Raw genomic sequence first — 25,481 nt, 5'->3', positions numbered from 1 at the left:
AGCCAGTGTAACACTAATACTAATGAAAAATAAACTAGCAGAGGAATGTCCCCCTGCTATACCAACCAATATACTTATAGTGCTTCCAAAGTAGTATCTGGTATTCCAGCACATGGATTATATTATTTAACAGTGTGAATCAAAGGGAAGAGACTCATTTAAGAGAACAGTGATATTAACACATCATTGCATGCCATACATCTCTGTCACCAAAGGGGAAAAATGAGAGCAAGATGTTTTATGATAAACTGAGAAGAGAATCCAATATTATTAATAGCCATAATATCTGAGGCTTAACAAACAAAAAGAAGAGCTAGAGGAGGTAATCTGATGGAGGGACAGAAAGTTTTCTTCTGTCTCTAGTAAAGTGTCCTAGGGACTAATTTCACATGAAGGGAAGGTATTAACTAAGCTAAACCTCATTTCTATTAGATTTTTTTGCACCTGCCCTTTGAAGCCCTAGTAATGCATGGAATGCATGAGAAAAGAATTTGTCAAAAAGGCACTCTGAGGAGAGATCTTTTCAAAACGGAAGAACTTTTTTACTCTGATAGGTCCTTTTAGTATTTTGAAGACAAGTAAGCCTTTGAATTAGTAAAAATGATTGACATGTGAATTTTTTCAAAGCTAAATGTAAATGATAGTCAAAAATGTCACTTTGATGCATAGGTATTTAAAACCTCAAGTTATATTTTTATTGGCTATCTCTCTCCTGATATTTTTTGGTAGAATCAAAATGAAAGTCTCCAGATCAAGAGATTCATGAAATAGGGTACAAGGCCACCCTGGACAGTGGCACAGCCTTACTCTGGGCTGCCAGTAGTTCTCACTGCCCAAGTACCAGTTCCAGCTCAGCAGAGCCCAGGAGCAAGAAAAGCATGAATGAAACAAGAAGGAAACATCAACAAATGGGAGATGAGGATCCCTGTGCAACACATGGCGAATCAATGAGATCATTTCCTTCCATCACTAGGACGCAGCTACTCATTATCATAATGGTTTGTTTCTAGCTGCCATGCTGTCCTATATCATTCCAGATTTGAATTAGACAGTCCATCTCCCTGAAAAGAGATGGAAACCCAAAACAGTTCAGAGAAACTGAAGGCCAGTCAAAGACAGTAGATAAAGCCTCTGAAGTGAGGATAGGGCTTCAGTTCTTGGTTGCTACATCTGTATGGCTGGATTCAGCACTTATTTATCCAGTCTCTGGTACATGCCAAGGCCATATCCAAAATCAATAATGAGAGAAAATGTGCAAAAGTTACTACCCACACTGTGACTTCCACATAAAGGAAACCCCATGAGAGCTAGCTCTCCGAGTGCCTTGGGTAAGCTATCATGTATCCCAACACTAAATCAGGATGTGTCAGGGATTCACAGCCCCTAACCTTCTCTGAAACTAGATCTCTAAATTCATCCTTTCAACAGGAGATATATGTAAAGAAGGATCAAAGAGATCACATGCGCTTTATCTAATAGTTGACCAATGTCAGAATGATATGGCAAAGTGTGGTTCCTGCAGACTGAGATACTAGCTTTTCTGGGAAAAGAAAGCCACTCAATGCCTTCCAAGAAAAATATACATTTTACTCAATAAAACAGTCCCCTCATTCCCACAGAAGTGTCATAAACAAGATTTTCAGAGGAAGAAGGAGAGGATTTCTGAAAAGGAAAGGTGCATCAGGAAGGGAAGGGATGGTACATTAGAGGCAGTAACTTCAGAGGTAATTCTGGACTAGGCTTATCCTAACCAACCTTTTCCAAGGCAAGCAGCTGCAGCTCAAAGTGTCTGGTAACACATGAATACCAACATACGAGTCTCTCGTTTCCCACACCTTTTAGAGGGTTTAGAAAATATCATATTGGCCTTTTTATAATACCTTCCCACAGCCTGGTAGTGTAGAGTCAATCTCAGTCTTTCTATGCCTTTCTCACCCAAGAGATATGTAACATTTCCACAAGTTCCAGAAAAGTAGGCCATTCATCAAATCACAGGAAAATAAGGTGAGCCTTTTCCATAAGGATGCCAGACAGGTATTACATGTCTATCCATCAGCATCCTGAACCATGGACAGCCATGATTCAGCTATCAATAAGTATGAGAGGAGTCAGTCTGATGTTTTGTTCCAGCATTTATGCTAGAAAAGGCGTGAGAGTGAGCCCAGAAATAGCTGGATGACATTTCTGTGAGATATCTTCCTACTAGCAGCAAACAGCTTCTACAAATTTGCATCATATTCATCTCCTTACTAATGCTCATTGACTGAAGCTAACAAGGACTTCTGTCACCAAAAGGTGCTTAAAATTAAAAGCAATAGCAACAACACAATAGAACTTAGGTCTAAGCACTGCCAAATATAAAATATTGTTTTGCAAAAGTATGCTGCAATGGTTCAATGACATTTGTACATACATAAGTCTTTGCTAAGATATCTGGCTTCTGCATATATATATATATATATTCTGTAAGTGTATATATATAATATATATGTATTCCTAATATGTATGTAATATATGTATGTAATCTTAAATTTAAATAACTTGACAGCATCTGATGTTATATAAAAGATAAATTCAGCTTTGCACAATGCTATTAAAAATATCCAAGTGTAAAAATGGTATTAGCTACTTTAAATGCTTACTTTATACAGACTTTTCTTCCCTTTTCAATAATTATTGAGATACCTTGCTATACTGAAAGCAGGTAATATTTCTAAGATATATCCTCTTGCTTTTTCAGCAAATAATTCAGAAGCAGATGACACAGGTCAAGCATTTGTTTTCATATGATTTTCAACAATCCAGATATATGAATGTCAAAAAATCCATAAGAAATGTTTATAACAGTACGAATGAATGTGAAGACACTTTCCTCCCATTCATTGTGAGGAGTGTAAAATCACAGAAGGTAACTCTTTTCTCCTGCTTCCTTGACATAATCCCTTCTCCAGGCAGTTTTGTTTGGGTTTTTTTTTTTTTTTTTCTGCCATTCAGCTTCCCCTTAGATTGCATTGCCAACAGAAAGATTCTGCCATTGTTTTAAATACACTCCATTAGCTATGGAGTGTAGTTAAATACCCTCCACCAGCTACACACTGGTGTTAACTGGGAATTCCACATAAGCCTGACATTCTGCTCTTCTGTATACAACAATTCCCCCCACTGTGAACTCACTTCTTTTTCTTGCTTGTTTTGTTTTGACCAACACTAATGACTTCTGCACTTAGGAGTGGTCTCCCTGACTCACAGTTTGTTGGTTGTAGACAGACATTGCTTTTGGTACTGCTGGGTAGTAAATATTCCTTCCTCACAATCATCTTCTGCTTACCCTGCAGGGAAGCATGGGTGCTGCTAGGTAACTGTTAGTGACTGATGCCAGCTGGGGAGAAATTGAAGTAGAGCATAGTGCTACAAATAGCCTCCTACCTCATGGCTGAGAAAATATCCCTCAAAGGCAGCTCTGCTAAAGGTAACAAACATGGAAAACTGCAGGGGGAATTTGGTGTTGGGACACTCAAGTAACTACTGCAAGAAAGGTACTGCCTGGGAGTACCTGCAGTACCATCCTGCTGTTAGGAAAGCAGTTTCATGGGATATGAGGCAGCTTGTGGCTGAGACTTGCAACAAAGAGCACACAGCCTAATTGGGATGCTTTTGCCAGCAAGTAAAAGGCATAAAAGAGATTTGCCTCTTGCACAAATTTAGGTAATGTAGGCATTGAGACAATTATTTCTCTTGAGAATAGCACTACAAAGAAATGCCTGAAAGCTATTTTTTATTCTCCTTTCCTGCCTCCATTCCTGCCATTGGCAGTGGATGAACTGAAGTGTAGGAAACCTATGCAGTAAAGAGCAGCTTTTCCCTCCACAACAGCAATGAATCGTTTCTCCACAGCACTAAGTGAGCACTAAGTCCCAGTAATATTAAAGGAGACTCCTCATTAGGAATACCTCTCAGTGCCTTGCTGGCCCAATTTCTTCAGGTAGTCATATTGGCCTGGATTTTAATCTAACCCTGTCTTTTTCTCCAGCAGCCCATGAGGGTACAAATATTGTCTAGTGGCAAAGGCGACACTGCTATTTTGTATAGATGAATATAAGGGATGATTTACGGGCTCCTCCTGTAAACAAATTAGGAGAAAGACCTGGAATGAAATGGCCTGAGGGCAAGAGCTCTGCAACTCTTTCACTTACTGAAAAAAATCCTAATCACCCAATCACTTTAAAAATGCCATTTCTGATTTCAAGAGGTATCTGGGTGATTTTACTAAGTTTCTTCCAGACAAATCAGATTTCTCATGCAATGTACTGTGTGAAACATCAGGGGAATAACAGATTTAATTTATGACTATGACTGAAAAGAACATGCTGAAGAGAACAAATCTGAGATTCCTGCACCTTCTTGCTGTTAAGCTACACATGTGTTCTTGGCAGAGGCTGTTTGTCCCTGAGAAAAGAGAATGAAAACATTTTACAGCAAAAATGTTAAAATGGACATGCAGCCCTTCAGGAAGCCAGTGGAAGATGGTACAGTAACACAGGTTGAACAACAGTCAAGAAATTGCCTGAATAATGTTTCTACAGACATGAAATGAGAGGGATCAAAGTGGATGCATTCTATCTGTCTATCTATCTATCTATCTATCTATCTATCTATCTATCTATCTATCTATCTATCTATCTATCTATCTATCAGTCTAGACTCTTGCAAGGCAGGTTTGAATGTTTAAGTAAAAATAATGGATGAATTTTCTTCTCAGTGAGACACAGGAAGTTTGTTCCTTAATGTAAATTCACGGTTTTCTTCATGATTCTAAGGAAGTAATCACAGAATCACAGAATGGGTCAGGTTGGAAGGGACCACTCTGGGTCATCTGGTCCAACCTCACTGCTTAAGTAGGGTGTCCTAGAGCACACAGAACAGGATTGCATCCAGATGGTCCTTGAATATCTCCAGTGAGAGACTCTACATCTCTGGGCAATATAATCACAAGATGATTTCCATTGCATTTGTTTATCCTACAGACTCTCATCATTCCTTCTGCTTTGTTTTGGCACAGAAGAGGAAGACTTTAGTTATGGACTTGGGGCTATGTCTCCAGTTTATAAATAACTTGACATACTCAGAGTCATGGAACTCTAATACCAGTAGCACACATATGTCTTTGGGCTCAGCTATGGCTCAAGCACTGTGTGTTTTTTGGTGTTAGCCATGTTATAATTCATCAGAGGACCTCCAAGTTGTAGCTTTTATTATTAATTATTATTATCAGCACAGCTCTACAATTGGTTATTTGCTTCAATTAAATGCAGAAGCCTTGGTGTATGGATGAATAGATTTTCTATTCCTGATTTAGCTCTTCTGGCACCAGGCATTATGTCTTGTTTTGTCCAAGATTCATTTGGCTGGCTACACAAGTTTCGCCTGGCTGTATCACATCTTTTTTCATAGTCTATCAAGACATCAGTTATTTTTTAACTTGTGGTTCTTTTTTGGTCACTTTAATTAGACATTAATTTCATCCAATTTGTATGGTATAAGTGCTAAAATCTGCTATCATTATACAAGACTTAAAGAGAGCTACTCTAAAATCATCTGAGAGTAAATACCATCACAGTTCATGTCTTATATTCAGGCTTTTATTGTAAAATTCTCCTTTCGTGTCTCGATTTCAAGTCTGCTTGAATGAGTTGTGTATTACCAGTTGCTTTCCCATCTGTCTCAATTTAGTCTCTTTGACAAATTCCAATCTGGCCTGAGGAAAAATCAGAGTGCTGAAACCACTCTACACTACATTATTGGGTATATTATATTAACAGCGTCTCTTTACTTAAAAAATCTTCACACTCCTTAACTCCTCTGCCAGAAATATCTTGTGGAACCCTACAACTTAGACTCAGATACTGTGAATGACTTCACAGCTCTCTTTCCACTCCCTCCTATCTTCTGACTTCTCACCATGTACCAAAGAGAGGGTTTTAATCCATAATTTCTAACCCTTCATAATCTTTTTGGATGTAACCTACAGGGTGTACACACCACTCCTTTCACTTTCAAACTGCCTAACCCTTGCCCACCCTGAAAGTTCTCTGAGAATTTCATAGATATTATAGACACGCAAATTTTATCCCTTGGCCTCTCCCAACAGATTTGACTCTAAATGCATGTGTCAATTATTGTAATTTAAAACTCTCAAAAAACAAATCCAGAGGAAAAACTCTCACAAAATTAGCTTGCATTCTACCACAACTCTTTCATCAGGATATTGCAGTTTGTATGCCTGTGGTTTAATCCTTTATATTTTTCAAAACCTATATGGAATGCGTTACACAAATGGGGAGCCCTCTTATACTCTAGGTTTCACAGGACATTTGTTAGATGAGGACTTTTTTTTTTTTTTCCCTAAACCATTGTTTTCCCTCCCCAATCCTTTTTTGCAGGAACTTGAATTGCAGAACTGCCTATTTCCTCATAAATAGAGGGCTGCACTATGCAAACAGTAAAGATGTCTGTTTAAAAGTAATTGTTGGCTACATTTGAAACCCTTAGGGGATTACAAGAAAAAACATAGGCTGCAGGATTGCTTGTTTTACTAGAAATTTGTTTTAGACTAAGGCTTTTGAGTAGTCTTGGAAATCTCAAATCTACCAAATGTAGGTCCACTACAAGTTAGTGGGGAAAAAATTCTCGTGTTTCCACATATCAGTTAATTGATCAGAAGTACAATCCTAACAGGTCCTGAAGATGGAGAAAACCTGTTGTGATAGTTGCTCAGCAAATCATAGCACCAACTCTCTGAATACCCCTGCAGCACCTGCTGCCAGAATGGCTCTTGGGCAAGAATTTGTATTACACTTTTCTAAAACAGCACTTGTCATTCTGTACTTGTCATTTGTTCTCTTCCATGAGAACCTCAAATGTCACTTGTTTAAAATTAAAAAAAAAAAAAAAAAGGAGAAACAGCCCAACCAATGAACAAAATCCACCAAAGACCAAATGCATATCATGAGCACATCAATTTTAAACCACATGCAGGGAAGCAATTAATTAAGGATGTTTTAGCTCTAACATGTCACACACACAGTTTTAAAAGGTGAAATGACCATTTTTTGGCTGAGTTGCCCTTCACTCCTTTCACACAGCCAGTGAACTGCTTCATGTCCTTACTGGGCAACACAATGTTGGCTGAACCTGCTCTTGTGGCAGGGTGTTACTGTATCACCTGGCATTATGGCTGTAGTGACATGATCACCCTCCCAGTAGTAACCCAAAAGTCACAGAATTTAAATCACTCTTAAAATTGCTATATATGAATTACTTAGAAAGTTAAGGACAAATTATTATTTTTTTATTTCAACTACTAACCAATAAATGTAAAAAAATACCAACAACAAAACAAAAATAAACCCCGTTCATCCCCCACATTAAAGCAATAGATTTGTAACATTCAAAACAGTGGAAACTATTCATTGTATATTACTATTAGTGGAAAAAAGCAAATTTAATTTAAAATCACTTTTTCAAACTCCCTCAGTGGCTGCCAGATAATTCAAGCTTAAACAAATATAAAAAACCTCATTTTAAGTTGAAAATAATACAGACAGAGCTCAATTATTGAGATATTAAGGGCAACATTCAATTTGAGATACATTTAAGCATCTTTGCCTCCTGGAGATTTTACATGACAAGGCTTTAGATAAACATGGTTTTGCAAACAGCAACTATCATATCTGATCACATAACCTCTGGACTAAAGCAGTATGTCAGCAAATATTTCTGATTATTTAAAATATTAAATAACTGTAATTTACTAGGCGGGTCTTCCTCAGAATAATCACAAAAATTTTCAAGAATTGATATCCACATACAAAAAGCATTTAGATGGCGTGTTACAAGTCTCTGAATAATAATAATAATAATAAAAAATCATCTCTCTCTGTAATAAAGCCCAGTTTAAATACATTCTGGTATATACTAGTGGTGGAGGAGCTGCCTTTTTATGACACTCGGCTTTACAAGGAAAACTGTTGCAGCCAAGGACAGATAGGGTAGGACACATTTTACCTAACTTTAGCTATATAGATATTAGATGCCTAATTTAAGCTAATCATCTGGCTTCCTTCTACATCTAATGGAGATAAACATTCCCAAAGGGAGTTTCATCCTGCTTTTTTTTAGGCATCTCTCTTCTAGATTCTTGCAGATGAATAAAGTCAAGAAATATGAGTCTCACTGACAGCCTGGTAATCTGTCATTAGCAATGCACAATGTCCAAATTCTTTGAAATAAAGCCAGAACTGAATTTTTTCATCATTCAGCCTTTCACTCTCCCTGTGACCCAACCTATTCTTCAGTTCCTCCCATGAGCATCAACTTTCTCTGGCACTTTTTTTCCTTACCCTGGACTGTGTTTTCTGGAACCTGGGTAACTGCAACTGATGTCAATATTTTGCAGCTCTGCCAGTTACAAATCCATTTACACACATGTGCTCTAATGCAGTAATGATCTGAACATGTAGATAAGTTATCTGATTGATTGCAGTTGATCGCAATTGTGCTTTCTGGGTCTACTCAACCACTTTCTAATGTGTAAAAATCTGTGGCAACATTAAGGCAGTCAAGGTATATAGATGAATGCTAAAATATATTTACTATTCAAAGAAGATGGCTTAAATCAAACCAGGAAAATTAAGGAAGAAATACCATTAGGGCCCTCACTTGTACATGCGTGAGCCCAAATAACCACACGTGCTTCGAGGCCTCTGTGCTTCAGAATATTGAACAGGTCCTAAAGGTGAAGCCTGGCCTCAATTCTTTTGCATTTGGGGTTTTTAGATTTTCAGCAATATCAGCATTGCTGCATCGCACCTTTGATGACCAAGCCCTTAGAAACAGTAGCCAAGATTTATAAGGAAGCAGGTGTCTGAACTTAAAGACTCCTAAATTCCTAGCTGGGTGCCTAAAGCAGCAACAAGACTCCAAAACACCCAGCTGTGCCCAGCTGCCCACAGATGCTCACCACAGTAGCGAGGCACTCAGCATTTGTTATACCACAAAATGGATGTTTAATAATTGTGTATTTTTTAATTGTGTTCTAATGGCTACTTGAAGTGCCTTGGCCGAGTGCTTGGGTGCACTAATTTCAATATTGGGCATGCAGTCTACTCTGCATCTTACTCCTACAGATTTTTTAGAAAATTAATTTTAATAGTTAAAAAAACAGCTTGAGCTGCATACGTGAAAATAACTCCGTTACGACTGAATGACAATCTAATACGAAATAAGAATAGTCACCATTTTTTCTTACTCTGCCCAAATCCAGGCAATAAATTAGGCTTCTCAGCATGACTGTAAAGTGCTGTGAATTGTATAAACAATCATATATGGACACTGAAAAATAACCCTTATGCACATTGCATTATAGTTCCAAAAATATATTTACAGTCTATTACAAAGATTACAAATGGAAGTGTCTATGTATCGGGATTATGCTAGTTAAAAGCTTTTTACAGATTTTCTTCAACAAAGGTGGGTGGGGACAAAAAATTAGTATAACCAAACTGATTTTCCTAGTGAAACAAATAAATAAAATGACAAATATAACACTGTACAGTGATCTAAAAAAGGGGGGGAAAAAAGGAGGGAGGGGGGGAGAAGGATGCATTTAAGTTTTTGATAACTATCTTTGGTCCTAAATGTGGGAAAACACATTATGTAGCACTGAATATACATGTTTGTTTGTGATGCTCTGCAAGTAAAATAGAAAAATATAGTGCATTTTCAATGTATTCAGAGCTCACTACACATAAATGTGTGTACAAAACAAGACAGTATAAATAAAATTTACAAGTTTTACAAAGGAACATTTACAAGGTTTTTCTTTTTTTATTTTTTTTGTGTGGATGCCCACATTATCAAACCAGACCAATTTATGACTGATCCCTGGGATCTTTCTCTATCAAAATCAATAGAAGCAGCCCAATTCTCTTTGGAAGTACAGCATTTCATTGCTGGGGTAGTTCACAATTTTCAGATTTTTTTTTTAAAGCATTTCTCTCCGGTTCACGTACATTCTTGCAATATCTCTAAAGACTCTGTTCATTATTGCTTATGGTAATTAAATATTTTGATCAAAAAACCCTACATATAAGTAAATGGTGTAAAAAGATATTCCATTGAGCAAGTACCTTTGCACCTCGGCTCCTGATGAATGACTGTTGTGTCTGTGTGACCACGCACACGCATGTTTGTTCAGAGAAGCAAAAGCTTGTAAAAAAATTGAAAATTCTGAACTGCCCCTTGTCTCATGCTCTACAGTTCTCATATAAAAGCTACGTCCTTATTCTGACCACTGGACTGCATACGGCTTAAACTCATAGAAAATATACACCAGCTACTTCTCTTAGATTTGCTAATGCAGAGTACTGAAAAGAAACGTGATGTGCTCAGATTAAATGGTTTAGGTAACACTGGAGAACTGCACCCATAGTCTGAGACACTCTTACAATCACTTGTCCATTCAATGCTGTGTCTCAGCAGGTTTACAGTTGTAGATCTACATCTTAGAATATATCTCAGTTTAACTCTAGTCCATTAAAATCATCTTGCAAACAATTTGCTAAAAGTGCCTAGAACTACTTAGGGGTCATTATTGCTTTTCTTTTTTCTTACTTTTTTTTCTCTTTTATTTTCTTTTAAAAGATAGCATATGTATAACCTTAAAAAATTCTTTAAAAAATATCAGAGCTCTTGGCAACTTGCATTTTCCTGACTCCCTGCCAATTAGCTAGCCATGTCAATACGGTGTTGATTTAACAAAAGGAAATGGCACAAAGGGATACCAAAGTTTGGATAGATATACATTGCTTGGTCATGCTTCTTAAATCTCTAGGAACTCAAATTCAGAGGTACCCAGTGTAGTAATGTGTCATTGAATTAGCACTAAAAAGGTCCAAAGATATAAACATCATACTAAAAGAAAGTCTTTATGAAGAATAAACACAAATGATTAAAAAAAGGTTCAGAAATCACAGATTTAAGGAAAATATTTTGTTGAATTCAACAATAATATCATGATTTTATCTGACAAATATATTCTTTTTTAAATTTTTATGTACATTTAAAAGTCTATTAGATAAAAAGGAGGTTAGAGAGCTCAAGGTGTTTGTATGTTTATTCAGGTAGTACTTTGTTTATTGTCACTGCTGTTTTCCTTGCCACCACTGGTGGATCCTAATTCCCTTTTCATAAATTCTGGTGGCACTTAGGAGTTCAAGTCTGTAGGTGCTTCTTGTAGCTCTTCTATTCACTGCAGGAAGGACCCAGGAAATCAAGTGTCTTCTAGCAGCACTTCATATATACTGAAGGCCAGTGCTGTTCTCTCAGTCTGTCACCTCCCTCATAAGGGAGAAATGTCTATCACACTTGGATGCCAGTGCCGTGTAAATGTAGCATTTGTGCTCTCATAGTCTGAATGCTGCTCATGATTTTCTTTTGATGACCAACCAACGTGATCCCTAAACTCATCACATCCCTGGGGAAGATAAATGCGTACATTGTTAATTTTTCAACTTAGACTGCTATTGTATGGTATTCAACTGTGAGTCAAAGCTACGCAGCGGTTCGGACTCGGGGTTCTGACACGGAAGCTACGCCGTAACCTCAGCTCAGTACTGGGAATTTTCATACAGGCACTGTTCAACCTCTCAGTGACGAGTGCAATTACATGGCAGGTGTCATGCAATGGCACTGTGTGGGTCTCCACGCCCGAGAAGGAGGTCAGTATGTTTTACAGAATCTTATCTGGTAATCTTAGGGTGTGTCTTTTAAAGACACCCGAAGGCAAAGACACTTCTCTTGTAAAACACTTGGGTGGTTTTTGGGACAAAGTTATGTATAAATACAAGATTTTGGGGATCACAGTCTGTTTCCTAAAGAGATGCCTAGATGCCTTTGCATACTGACACAAACCCATCATGCAAATGAATGAGGAGCAGCAGCTTCAACTCTGCCCCTACTAACACTGGAAGCTTGTGGACTCTGACGACAGTTCCCAAGCTATAGGCTGAGACCCCTGGTGACACCAGGCAGACAAGAATAGGGTTGAACTCTTGAGAATCCTGGGTCAGAAACTTTTTTAGAAACCCACCGCTCTCTAAGAGGAATTACATGTGTTTGGCAGCCACCAGGACAAGAAAGCTGTTTGCAGGGTGCCAAGAAGACCTGTTTTAAGATGACAGTACTGATACAGGCCGTGTTTGCCTTCAGAAAATTGTTTTGCTTCTACAGACTTATCCTGATGCAAAGTCCTGTCTTGCAGGACACAGACAGCCCCCAGCCAATTAGAAGAAAATTCCACATCTTCCCAGAGCACATTGGGAAAAAGGCACCAATTAGGTGGTGGAGGCAAAGTGGTCATTCTCCTCTACATACATACTTTGGAAGGGGCCACATTCTCCCTCAAATTCTAGTCCCTTCATGTTATTTCAGTTGGTCTGAAAGGCAGGGAAAAAAGTGATGCTACACAGAGGTAGCAGGTTGTTTCTCCTTTCACGAGATGCTCTAATACAACATCATCAGCCTCTAAAATGGCTGATTTGACACCCACGTACAATGTTTGTACTCAGGGTAAAGTTTTTGAGTTGAACATTGTATATTGTTGTACCTAGAAATTCCCTAAATGCAAGTTAAACATGCCCAGTACTAACTTACTCAATAGTCATCCTGGCAACTGATTCAAGAGAGTTGTAGCCTGCTGCTGTGAAATTATCCTTATATCTTTCCATCTTAATAGCTTGTAACCATTCGCCTACGGAGCAGAAAGTGGTAAAATCGGGAGTGTTCTGGTCCAGAAGAGGGCTAATTGGTCTATGGAGAAGGAAAAAGGAAAGTAAGTTGTTTCCAAAGAGAGTAAAACATCAGGGAGTATTTAGCAAGGTGAGAGTCAAATAAGTTTTGGGTATTAAAAATGTTGAGAGTAGAAAGTAATAGGCCTTTATACACAGTTTAGATTATTCTGTGAATAGCTCTTGCCTGCTCTGTAGCTCACAATATATGCTTCCTAAGCTTATTCACATAAAAGATGAAAGGCCAGAGTGAGCAAAATCAGCCTAATGGAGTACTGTTACCAATAGAAAATCAACCTTATTACCTAGCAGCTGTCTCTATGTTGCTGAGTAAAATAAAGATGCTATTTTTTTATGCATCTTAGAAAACATAGTAGTAGCTACTTCCATTTTTCAGTTGGATGGAACAAAACAAAGACAAAGGGAAGAGCAGAGACACAAAGTCTTAAGGTCACACAGCAATTCAGTCAGTAGAAGAATCAGGAGCAGGACACAGGCCAGCTGATTCCCTAGTACAGCGGTCTAGCGAGCAGATCAAAAGATTACCATGATTAAATAATTCACCTGAAATTTATGAAGAAGCCATTAAAAACTACATCATGAAATACAATGAGATGCAATCACTGAAAGGAGTTAAAGCCAGAAAATGAAAGAGAAAAATCTAGAGCGTAGCATGTCAAGGTACATTGGCCAAGCATGAGTATTGTAATTACTATTTCTACTGTAGCAGTTCCTAGGGCAAGGGATGCATCATATAAACATACAGTAGGCAATGATCCTTGCCCTCCAGACTTTATTATTTTAAGAAACAAGGAAAACATAGACTAGGGGTGAGAGTGAGGAAAGATGAGCAGACAGCAGTTTACTGAGAAATGTGTTAGTTCTGCGATATTTACTTAATTTTGTGTGGTTTTCTTTTTCCTAAGAAAGTCCTTTTTTGGCTTTGTTTAGCATGGTAAAAAGGAAGGGCAAATGAGGGAAGAGAAGGACAGAAAACAGAAAGAAGGGAGAACTGAAAGACAGATGAAATAAGTGTGAACTGGAACCAGCCACCAAGCAGAACATCCAGAGCCCAGTCATGTGCACCATCAGAAGAACACACACTAAAGCTTTTCTTACCTGCTACAGGTTCCCAGGGGGGTTTTCAAGCTGTTTGGATTTCTAATCATTTTGTCCAGAATGCCAACTATCTGCTCAAACTTTGGCCTTTCACCGCGTTCCTTCTGCCAACAATCCAGCATCAGCTGGTGCAGTCCTGCTGGGCAATCCATGGGTGCTGGCAAACGATAGCCTTCCTCGATTGCTTTTATAACCTAGTAGCCAAAATAGTTAATCATTTTTCATCAACAGTAATTTAAAGAATATCTACTGCTACCCAGTTCAAATATCTAAGAAAAAATAAAATAGAATAAATTAAAGTAAAATAATCAATAAACTAAAATTTGCCATCGGTGTTGCAAAAATGTGAGTCTGTTGTTTTGACACTAGCCTTCAAGTTTTCAAATAATTTCCCCAGCTTTATCTTTGGGCTTATTAAGCATATTGTTCTATATGTGCAGAACATAGCTATATTACCTAGACAAGTGAGTAGCAGGGAACAACAATTAAATTCACTGAGGGAGCAGCAGATAGATTGATAAATTGAGTTATTTCAGAAAGCATTATTACTAGCCCCAAGGTTTTTATGAAAGAGTGTGTGGTAGAAGCAACTGACTTTTACATGGATGGATATCTGTGCATGCACATATAAAATACAAGAAGCCTGAAGGTATTATAAAAGGATCCAAGAAAAATGTTTAGCAGATAGAAATTGCTAAGAAAAAAGTTGTATTCTATGTCTAGCCATGTATATGAATGATAAAGCAGCAGAACTGTGTCATGTGAGAGAGAAAGACCTGGGTAAATGCTATTTTAATATATCACAGAAAGTTAGATTTAATAAGAGATGCTGCTAGATGATGATATGATCAAAAGACAGCATAAATGTCTGAACCAAGAATTACACCCACCCGTTGACTTCCTTAGCCAAGTCCATTTGGATTTAAGTAAAAAATAAAAATGGATAAAGTAAAATCACAGCAAACTGCTGTAAACCTTGAGGGCAGAATAAAAAAGCACATCAGGAAGCAAGGCAGATAAGAAAAGCTAGTGAAAAAGGGCTAAAACACTGTTCATGGGGGATTTCAAGTATACTGACATTGACTGACACAGCAGCATTAGAATTGCTAAGGAAGGGTGCTTGCTCCTGAAGGGGAGTGCATAGGACTGTCTTCTCCCTCATTTTGTATAGAAAGCAAAATCAGAAGCTGTTCTAGATGTAGTTCTGGGATGTAGATCTGGTATGATAAACAAAGGTGGTGAATATCCAGGTTTTAGTAAAAATAATAAACTCAGAAAGAAAATATTCTGTAGGTTGTGTGAGAAAATGCAGAAGTAGTGGACTGCAAAGTAGACAGAACTGCAGACAATACAGAATGACCTTCAAAAAGCTGGCTGAAATCCAGCCAGGTTTTCTATCAAAACCTTTTGCATAAAAGAAATTTTGTAAAAAGAGAAGGTATAGCCCAGTGGTAAGGCACTGACTGCAGTTTTGTGTCACAGAATGTCCTTTTGACCTCAGGGAAGTTGCCTCATCTCCCTAGGCCTCAGCTTTCTCTCTGAACATTTAGAATGACAGTACTGTCCTACAGCTCAAAAATGACTGAGAAATATTCAATTCCTGCAGAAACATTCACACCTTGAAGACTGAGTGCAGTGACCTTTTACAAACGTTGAAGTTGTCTGTCAGAGAGGGTGTGGAGAGAGGTTTTCTGCAGAAGAACAGGGAAATTGGAAGAACAGAGCTATATAGTGAAGAAAACATTAAAAGTATAATGCAAGATCCTTTAGAGCTATATTAAGAGGAAAAAGAAAAGAACAGCTCCTTATGCTTAGAAGTAGTAGTGCAATGAAAGTGTAAAATAATCTACAGTGTGCACAGGACAATTGCTGTGCTGTGAAAAGTAATGCAGGAATTTCTGACCCTCTAAATGGAAAAAGGTATTAAGCACTTTGAGCATGCTATGTATGATTTACTACAAATGAAGTAGTTGCTTAAGAGGTCAGAAGGCAGAGATCACCAATGAGAAATAAAAAAGTAGGTGCCAGCAACAACAGTGCAACCACCAAAATATCTAATACCCTTAGAACTGGCAAACTATCTACATGAGACTCTATCCAAGAATGTAAGGGACAGTGGACACACGAATGAAGGGATCAGAACAGGAGTTTTCCCCATTCACTACGAACTGCAGATAAACCTGAAGAGAACAGGGAATCAAGATGATGATGATGATGGTGTTTTTGAAAGGTGTTCCTTCAGAATCAGCTCCTCTGATGTGTATTCTGAGCAAGAAGGGTGAAACTGGGAAATATGAAATAATGAGTCAGATAGAGATGGATGGAATTGCTGTGAATATCCAAAACATTGAAAAAATATTCTAAAATATTGATAAGTAAAGTCCACTCTGTTAAGAAAGGAGAAGGTGTGGTTCAAAACATCAGTACTCAAAGAAAATTAAATAGATGCAGTATTTTTTTTTTAATAAGCAAACCTACAAAGAGAAAACAGCTGGAGCTCTCACTAACAGAATTGATTTATATTATCTACACTTCCCACAAGTGGTTTTTGAAATTCTGCTTTTGCTGCAAAAAGAGTAAAAGGGAATACTGTTAAGATTATGCTTTTACAATAGGCAGGCTGAGGATGCAAAACAGGATAGAAGAAGACCAGGTCTGGTTACTTTATATTCTAGATGTCAACAAGGAAGTATTAAATGAGGGTAACTGGACAATGTGATGTTGTAACTCTGACTATGGTCATACAATAATAATAAAAATTAATGATTATAATAATGGCAAGAAATCCAAAACTATAGCCTTGCCCTTCCCTGAAGAACTAATCTGCACTGAGGTTAGAAACAAAATGGGAGCAAGAACATCAGCCGTCTAATAGGGGAAGAGGGGTTTGAGGGCTACTGGTACTAGCAAGGATTAAGCTGAGGTGAGCCCACTGCTCGGGAAGTTGGGACCTCTGTCTATCATCCGTGCTCAGCCTGCTGTGCCTCTGCAGGGCCTTTGTAGGATGAGTGTTCTTCTGGTGCACCCTAGCCCCAGGTCATTGCAAAAAGGAGGGGTTTGCTTGAAAAGAGTTCACAATGCAAATATGTATCCTCCATCAGTCTAAAACAATGAATTAAAGGAGGAAGGGCAGGAATAAAGAAATGTTATCTAAAGATCCAAAGTCAGGGAGGCCTATTATTTAGGAGATCTGGTCTGCTCTTTGACTACACTCCACTTTTAGGCAAAATGACACACTTAAAAAATGAAAATTAAGTGCAAAAATAGAAGAACACATTTAGAAGTTTTCATTACCATTAAATACTCCAACTGGTGACTTTGAAGGAGAATAAATAACAAATCATTAGGTGATTCTAAATATTTGCATCATAGATTTTCTAGGGATTGGTAGGATGTGTATATGGTATGGAAGAACATGCCTGAAGATCACAACATACAAGAATATTTGGAATTATTTTACCAAGCAATTGATGCATCTTTTAAGGATGTGCTATTGAAGATTATAATGAAAGATGGTAAAAAGGGATAAAATTGTAAGAAGTGGCCATTAGCTGTTTTTTCAAAGCTGTTTTTTTCAAGTGTTTTACATGCAGTTTTCAACAGAAGGAATACTTTTCAATATCTAAGAAGCATACAGGTATCAAAATTTCTCCTCTGTTTAAAAGTTTTTCCTTATTGTTCCCTGAAAGATAGGTAAGGTTTGCCTTTGAGGCATCTTATATTCCTGTCAGACTTCTTTTATGTTTGAATCTAGTACAGAAGGAAGGTGTCAAAAGAAATGAAACTCTACTGGGTGTCTGGGGAATGTAAATATTTCTCTTTCTCTGCCCCAAGGACTTGTTTGCCCATATTTTGACAGTCCATGAAATCTTTGACACTGAAACCTGTCAAATATTAACAACTTTGCACTGTGCCAAACTGACTCATCATCTACATTTTTATCTTTTTTTTTACAACTTTGATGTTGATCATTCAATCAAAAATTAAAATAACAATTAAAAAGCCACTCAAGCTCCAACCTGAAGAACTTTAAATGAGACTCTTTCTGACATCTATCACACCTGTATGGCTTTTTCCTGTGTAATTTCTATATTAATAGATACTCCTGTCAGAAGTCAAGATTAACACCCATCTGTTCTATTACTGCTGACCTGTTGCTCTGGATCATATTTTATGCAAACAAGGGTACTTTTAAATCAGCATAATTAACTTGAAAAAGCTAAAGTAGGTCATTAACTGCCACTCAGACTTTTAACAACTTTTTTCAAATGATTAATCATTGCTCTAAGGTCAAAAACCTCAGAATTATTTTTTATTGGAAAAAAATTAATTCCTTCCATGCTTAAGCATAGTAAAGTGAAGACCCCATATTATTATTTTTGATGTTCCAGTTTTAATTGTTACTTAGGACAGAAACCTACAATATCCATGGGGCAAAAAAAAAAAGATTTTGATTTTGGTAAAAAGTGAAAGCTCTGTAACTTTTTCATTTTGTGACAACCACCAGTACCTTGATAAGTCTTATTTCTAAACCAACATTTTATGCATTTCTAGTGAAATCCATATGTATGTGTTTACAAGATGCAATTTTGGTTTTACTAACACACAGGCATGCTCACGAACAGACAAACCTACATCTTGGTTTGACATGTCCCAGTAAGGCCGCTCTCCATAAGACATTACTTCCCACATAACTATTCCGTAGCTCCACACATCACTGGCTGATGTAAATTTGCGGTACTGAATGGCCTCTGGAGCTGTCCATCTCACTGGAATTTTTCCACCCTATGAACATAAAAAAAAAAAAAAAAAAAAAAAAAAAAAAAAAAAAAAAAAAGGAAGAAATTTTTCTCTTTTTCACCCATAGAATACATTTATAACTATTTCCATCAACATCAAGAGCAGAGCAGCGCTTACATGATCTGCTATGGTGGACTGACTGCAGAATTTTCAAAGGTGTCTAAGGAAATTTAGTACCTTAAAAAACTTGGAACATAGATACTTGAATAAGCTACCTTGAATGAATTTCTCTGGAATTGTTTATCCCTCCACAGATTTAAAGGGCTGCTTAGATGTCTGATTTACACTAGCCACTTAACTCCTGGCTGGCTGAAGCGAGGTGAGGGGAATCGCAACCTGTGCATATAAATCCCACTGACTTGTCATATGGCTCCTCCAAAATCTTGGTCTGACATTTTTAAACCAGGATCCCACTTAGAGCCCAAAGGCAGGAGTGACAGCCGTGAGCACCGGTGTGGTTTCCTGGATCCTTGTGCCTGTCGGAGCAGATTCCAGGGGCCCCTCCTTCCCTCAGCATGGGAAAATAGGTACAGGGAGGCCCCATGGGTGGGAAAGTGGAGCTGGCTCAACAAAAGAATAAAGAGCATAGTGTGCCTGATGAATGCATATTTAAGAAAAGCGTCCCACCCAAAAGCAAGGGAAAATATAGGAGTTGAGCTTTGTCACAGACTAGCCTCCAGCTAGTCTCTCCCTTTGGCGAGATAAAATCTAGCCTGAAAAATAGTAACAGCCTACAAATATTTTAATTGACTCATAGTATATTAGATTTTTAAAATTTTTGTGGGTAAAACTTCCTTATATGTTCAATCAGAAAATCAAGAAAAATGGAATAAAGAAGATACCATACCGTGCTTAGAACTTTGTCAAATAAAAAATTATGTTCTTACAAAAATATTATCTCCTAATTAGAAACAGATTTCTTCAGAGACTCTTCCTTTTTTCTGGCTAAAACCCCCCATCAATTAATGTATTTGTCTTATCTATACTCTCCAGAAGATACACTTCTTCTAAATAACCGTATCTCAAAACTATTAAAACCCATTGATTTATCTTACGGTTGTAGTGTAGACAGCCTCTGGATCATCTTCTATAACTCTGGAAAGGCCAAAGTCTGATACTTTACAAACAAGGTTGCTGTTGACAAGAATATTGCGTGCTGCGAGATCCCTGTGTACATATCCCATATCGGCCAAATATCTCATTCCAGCAGCAATTCCTCGCAACATTCCCACTAGCTGAATGACAGTAAATTGCCCATCATGTTTCTGGAGGGAAGAAAGGAGCAGCAATTCTTGTTAGTATAGCTGAGAGGAGAAATACGGATTAGTTTTATGACTTCAGCCTTCCACTTATTTACTCCTTCTGTGGCAAAGAAACTCACCTCAAACACACTTCCTTCAGAGATAAAGCAGTGCATCCAGTTCAGAAATGTGAGTTATTAATGTACTGGTAGTAACAAAACTTGCCAACCACTGTATATTTCTCACTAACTCGTGGCAACTCATTTCCAGGAGAGATTATCTAATGAAGATTTCCTAATGTTCTTATAATTTGCTTGTATGCTCTTCATCTCTCAGAATTATTTGCATCAAGAAAATAAGAACTATCTCCTTTCTGTAACCCTAGCTAGGGACTGTTTACATATCATCTCACCCTGACATGCATACCTGGTAAGGAGTCAGAATTGGTGAGTTCAGAACATACTTTAAAAATGCTAATTTGTTCTGAATCCACACTTATTTTTAATTTGTTCATCTCTTAAACAGAATCTTAATTCATGCAGGGATTCTTTTATACTGATTTCCACCATGCTGACACAGTAAAATTCTGCTCCCAAAAGGCTAAAGATTGGACTTCAGGTATCAGTGGTTTTAACTTCAACTGGTGGCTATAATAAAACCCACCATGTCCATGCCACTCTAAATCACACAAATTCCAGAACGCCCCCACATGCTCCTGTCTGATCTTCTCATTTCCGATCTGGTTTTGCTAGAGAACCTGCTAGTATTGATCAAAACTCCATTACAAACTGAAAACCATTTTAATTATACTTAATAAATATAACAAATATAATATAAATATAATGAATATTTTAATTACATTTAAGGATATATGCGTGTGTATGTATATATATATAGGTATAAGACATGTTTTTTAAAGTGTCATTATACAATATATGTCACTTTAAATATGTTTATATATGTTTTCATTTTGGTACTCACCCTAAGAAATGCATCTAAGGCCCCATTCTCCATGTATTCTATTACAATCATGACTGGTTTCCCTGAAAGAAAAGAAGACAGATATTTGAGAACAGTAAAACAAATGGAGTGCCTTTTTTTGATAAAACACACGCTATTCCTTTGAAGGACTGAATCATTCAGACACTGAACATTTCTGAGCCCTCCAGCACTGTTACAGAGCTCTAATTTCTTAAATATCTGCATGGAAAGTGGTCATGATTCATAAAATCGAACCATACAAATCAAAAAGTCAGTGTGCTCTCCTAACTCCTGCTGTGTGAACAGGACTCTGGAATAATGACACTTCAGATTATATGAAAGGACATGAGAAACCTTATCTCTCTGCATGGTCTTTGAGGCTAAGTGAAACTAGAAAAATAATATGTTTCAAAGTACTTCATCTTTTAATCATGTGTGCATCTAAATTTTTTTCCTCAGGTTGTAGCATAAAGTAAGTATTGTTTTAGTTAGTTACGCATCAGGAGAAAATCCATTAGGAGTGTGCAGTCTGTTTATAATTTGAATCTTTGACCATGAATAAGGCAGAGAAATTTCTGCCATCGTGTTGTTATTTGAGTGACAGACCGAGCTGCTGCTTACCTCTGGTAACAACTCCTTCTAGGTGAACCACGTTGGGATGGTCAAACTGTCCCATGATGCTTGCTTCACACAGAAAATCTCTCCTCTGCTTTTCAGTGTAGCCAACTTTCAGAGTTTTTATGGCTACTGCAACATCTCTCTTGCCAGGAAGCTTTAGACGCCCACTGCACACTTCACCAAACTCTCCTAAAATGAAGTAGATCAATGCTGAATTACTCTGAATACCAGTATTTTTCTTAGGCCTTGATTCAAATAGCCACCTAAGTGTGTGTTTAAATTTAATGTGTTCATATTTTAAATGGATTACTTTGGCATGCACCTTAAACAAATTGCTGACCCCTATGGAATAAACACTTCAGTTAAGCCAACTGACGGGACTATTATTTGAATATTTTAAGAGACGCATTAATAATTTCCTGCATTTTTTCAAAACAGAAAATAAAAAATGAAGTGGCTTTTATAAGAAAATACTATTATTAAAATAGTAATACCATTCCTAAGTAAAAATGTCATTCATGGTTTCCCTGCTATCTTTGGTTTCAATAGGCTTTTTTTTTCAAAAGGCAGGTCTTGCAGAGCTGCTTTTAATTTAGCATCCTTATGGTGTTAAATGAAGCACTACATTATTACCTTCAAGCAGCATAATTTACTTTATGGATTATGAAATGAAAGGTGTGACTTATAACAATTTTCTTACATTAAATAAACACAGACAAATACTGCAAGTTTGTAAAAGGTTCTAAACTAACAGACAATTAAACTTGAAGAAGCCTGTGATAAAAAAGACCAAACAGCCAGCAAGAACACCAAAAAAAGCCCTAACAACCAGATCTGGAAGAGAAATAATTGGACTCCATCAGACAGAAAAGAAGATGGAAGCATGTGAGATGTAGAGCTGAATGGCAATATATCTACCTCACTATTAATGAGATTATCAAAGATTTAAGAATTGTCCCTTGCCTCACAGCTGTGTCAGCAGAGAGCAAAAGTGAGACCTCCAATTCTGCAGACAGGAAGAAAAATCTCCTTTGTATACATAGAAGAAGAAGGTAGTAACAGATGTTACTGAATAAAAGATTACTATAAAAATGTTGAATAATCTGGTAGTTCACAAACTCATCTGGAGTTTAAGAGATAAGGTTCAAAATCCCTCCCTCAAATCAAATCAAGTCAGAAATTTCTCTCCTGCATACCTGTGGAGTGTCTTAACATTAAGCTGTTACGTATACACAAGTATGCAGACACACCTACATTTAAGACATGTTTTAGGATGAATGCTGAAAAAAATGACTGAACTAGACAAGACCTATACAGAGAGTTTGATTAGAGAATCCTTTTGTGAGAAACCTTGTGGGATCAGGACTTAAGTGGACACGCACACTGGCAAGGTGTATGGCTGTCAGTGGAGAGAAGTATGCTTGAAGTTGGGCTGAACGCCTGAAGAGACAGATGTTGAGGTGTTTTAATGGATGGGGGGGCTGCAAAAAAATCTTGTTTATGACACCACCAGTATTTGAACACTTCTGTTCTCCTATCAGCCCCAAATCGAGCTTTGGGAAATAAAAAAAGCAGTACCTGGGTCTTGGCTTCACAGTTCATCCAGAAAGGTAGAACTTTGACCACACCTTTGACCATTTTTAACTGACTTGTTTGAGCAAAGCTCCACTCATATGGCTCTTTTCATGACCCTGATATAGAGATGACTGCATGTAGAATTAAATTCCTGTCCCTCATATTCTATGCTAGCTGAACCAAGGCTAGCTCAAATTAATTCCATACACCTTGTGCTGTACCTAAGCTAATTGACCACACAAGTGTTCCTGCCTGCTTATTATCCTCAGCCATCCTTGGGCACTGAGCTAAGAACAACTAGCTGCTCCTGCCCCTAGCTTGGTGCCTTAACCTCCCTCCTGCACTTCATTAGCAATGTGGATGACTATTAATGAATTCACCACTCACCCCACTCACAGCTTCCAGCCACAAGAACTTCCTAAAGGATAACAATTTTCTCTAGCAGTACTTTCCAAAATTGTTTCATTCTGTGCCGAAAACAAGACGTGAATATAGGATTGTGTCTGTGTGTCTGTGGTATTTCAGAGCCAGGTAATTAGGATACTTGGCACAGGAGACACTAAGGCTCAACTCCTTTCCAGCTCTCTGTGATCTGATTTTGATTGATTTCCAAAGGCAGATCACACACACTTGGGCAAACAAGAAATTTCAACTTGTATGTTATGCATTTCAGGCCAGGATGCTGGCCAATGAACTACTTTTATTCCCAAGAAAATAGTACATTCAGCTGAAATGATGCCCAAAAATAAACTGGAAAATATGACAAGAAGAGAGGGAATACTGCACAGCCGCACAGCCACTAGCTCAGCATGTCAACAAAGCAGAGGCTAAAACAAAGGAAGGGTGGTATGAACAACTTAACATAGTGGACACCATATTCTGTATCTGACAGGTGGCCACAGCGGGATGGTAATGAAAATGTTGGCGAGGAAAGCACATATCCCTCATGCAAATTGAGTACAAGCATACTTGCACCCTGTTTGTGTCTGAGAGATGTGGCACTACTCAATAGTTGATGTGGCCAGCATTGCTGATGCATATTGAGATTGCTAAGTGGCTTTTCTGGTGCTGTCACTAGCAGAATTCCGTATTCTTCTTCTGCTGCTTTGGGTCTGTTTGCTTCTGTTGCTCCTGGAACTGCATTTCATTTCACTCCTGTTTGCTATTTACATCAACAGGTTAAAGCCATAGCTAAACATGATACACAATATGCTTTCACCACTGCACTCCTAATTAACTTTCTTCAGATTCACTACTGACACGTTAGTTGTTTTTGCTATCAATTATACTCATTAAAATAAAAAAATAAATTCATCTGCAGTCAAGGAAAATTAACACTCTGGAATTTGTCATAACAGTGAAAATGCATTTTAAACTGTATACTCCGCAGCTCAAGTGTTTTCAGCATTTTTCTCAGAAGGCATAAGCAAAATCCAACTGAATATATCTTTGTGCTCTGAGCTGTTGCTATGCTGGTAGCTTTTTAACTCAAAGCAAAAGATAAAGCTCAGCAAATTTTCTATGCTAATCTTGCATATTGTGTATCTATTAGAAGAGATGCTGCCATTCTGGCATCACAAAAATTACTAGCTAGCAAGGGCTGGATTCTTATGCTCTTACTCATAGAAGGAATAATTTTCTCAGCAGTCTGGTTAATTTCAATGTACTACTCCTTGCTTAAGACATGATTCAACATGACTGAGGTTACTTTTAAAAGGTGTTGTGAATTCTAAGTGTAAAGATTTTTTTACAGGTAAAACAACTTATTCTAGAGATTTTTCTTCTTCTGTTTTTAAATAATGCCACAACATGTAATTTACAGTTCTAAACTACAGGTGATTTTAAAAGAATTCGATTAATACTTATATAAAACAACAGGAAAGCAAAAGAACATTTCCTCCAGGAATCCAAAGTATTTGATATTTTTCTTACTCATGGAAACTTAATTTCACTACATGGAGTAGTGCAATAAAAATGTCACGTATCTTATTAAAGCAAACAAATGAAACTGCCTTTTTAGAGCATGAACACCATGGCTTAAGTAGGTGGTAGACAGTTCAAGAGAAAAAAAAGCAATGTAGTGCTGGTGCAATTACAATCAGTCATAAGAAGTTAAACAATAACTTTTTGTATTCATAAAATATCAAAAAGAAAAATGGTAGAAGAAAAAACAGCCTTAGGGAAGATTTTGTTATAAAGAAACAAGACCTTCCCACTCTCTGTTAAAGATTTTGTGCTGCAGCCAGTTTTCCTTACTCACGTGAACAAAGCTGCAGAGGTCAAAAAGCCCCATTGCAAAAGG

At 37.5% G+C, this 25,481-nt stretch overlaps 1 protein-coding gene across 5 annotated transcripts in view; it reads right to left on the bottom strand.

Moving 5' to 3' along the window:
* EPHA7 (EPH receptor A7) overlaps positions 1–25,481 on the bottom strand; it is a 166,082-nt gene that overhangs the window by 4,642 nt on the left and 135,959 nt on the right. For 2 of the 5 annotated variants that reach the window (XM_009093545.4, XM_018918273.3), the window contains exons 11-17: positions 21,608–21,793; positions 20,987–21,048; positions 19,820–20,029; positions 18,600–18,749; positions 13,965–14,158; positions 12,712–12,867; positions 7,338–11,533 (exon numbers count right to left, since the gene is read on the bottom strand). In XM_009093545.4, coding sequence (XP_009091793.1) covers positions 11,419–11,533; positions 12,712–12,867; positions 13,965–14,158; positions 18,600–18,749; positions 19,820–20,029; positions 20,987–21,048; positions 21,608–21,793 — 1,073 coding nt within the window. In that variant the 3' untranslated portion in view covers positions 7,338–11,418. Of the gene's footprint in view, positions 1–7,337; positions 11,534–12,711; positions 12,868–13,964; positions 14,159–18,599; positions 18,750–19,819; positions 20,030–20,986; positions 21,049–21,607; positions 21,794–25,481 lie in introns of those variants that run through there. The other 3 variants (XM_018918282.3, XM_030235586.2, XM_009093552.4) reach the window with 3 other exon arrangements.

The sequence above is a fragment of the Serinus canaria genome, chromosome 3 (genome assembly GCF_022539315.1).
Source record: "Serinus canaria isolate serCan28SL12 chromosome 3, serCan2020, whole genome shotgun sequence".
In the NCBI taxonomy this organism is placed as follows: Eukaryota; Metazoa; Chordata; class Aves; order Passeriformes; family Fringillidae; genus Serinus; species Serinus canaria.
This window is presented reverse-complemented; position numbering and strand designations above follow the sequence as displayed.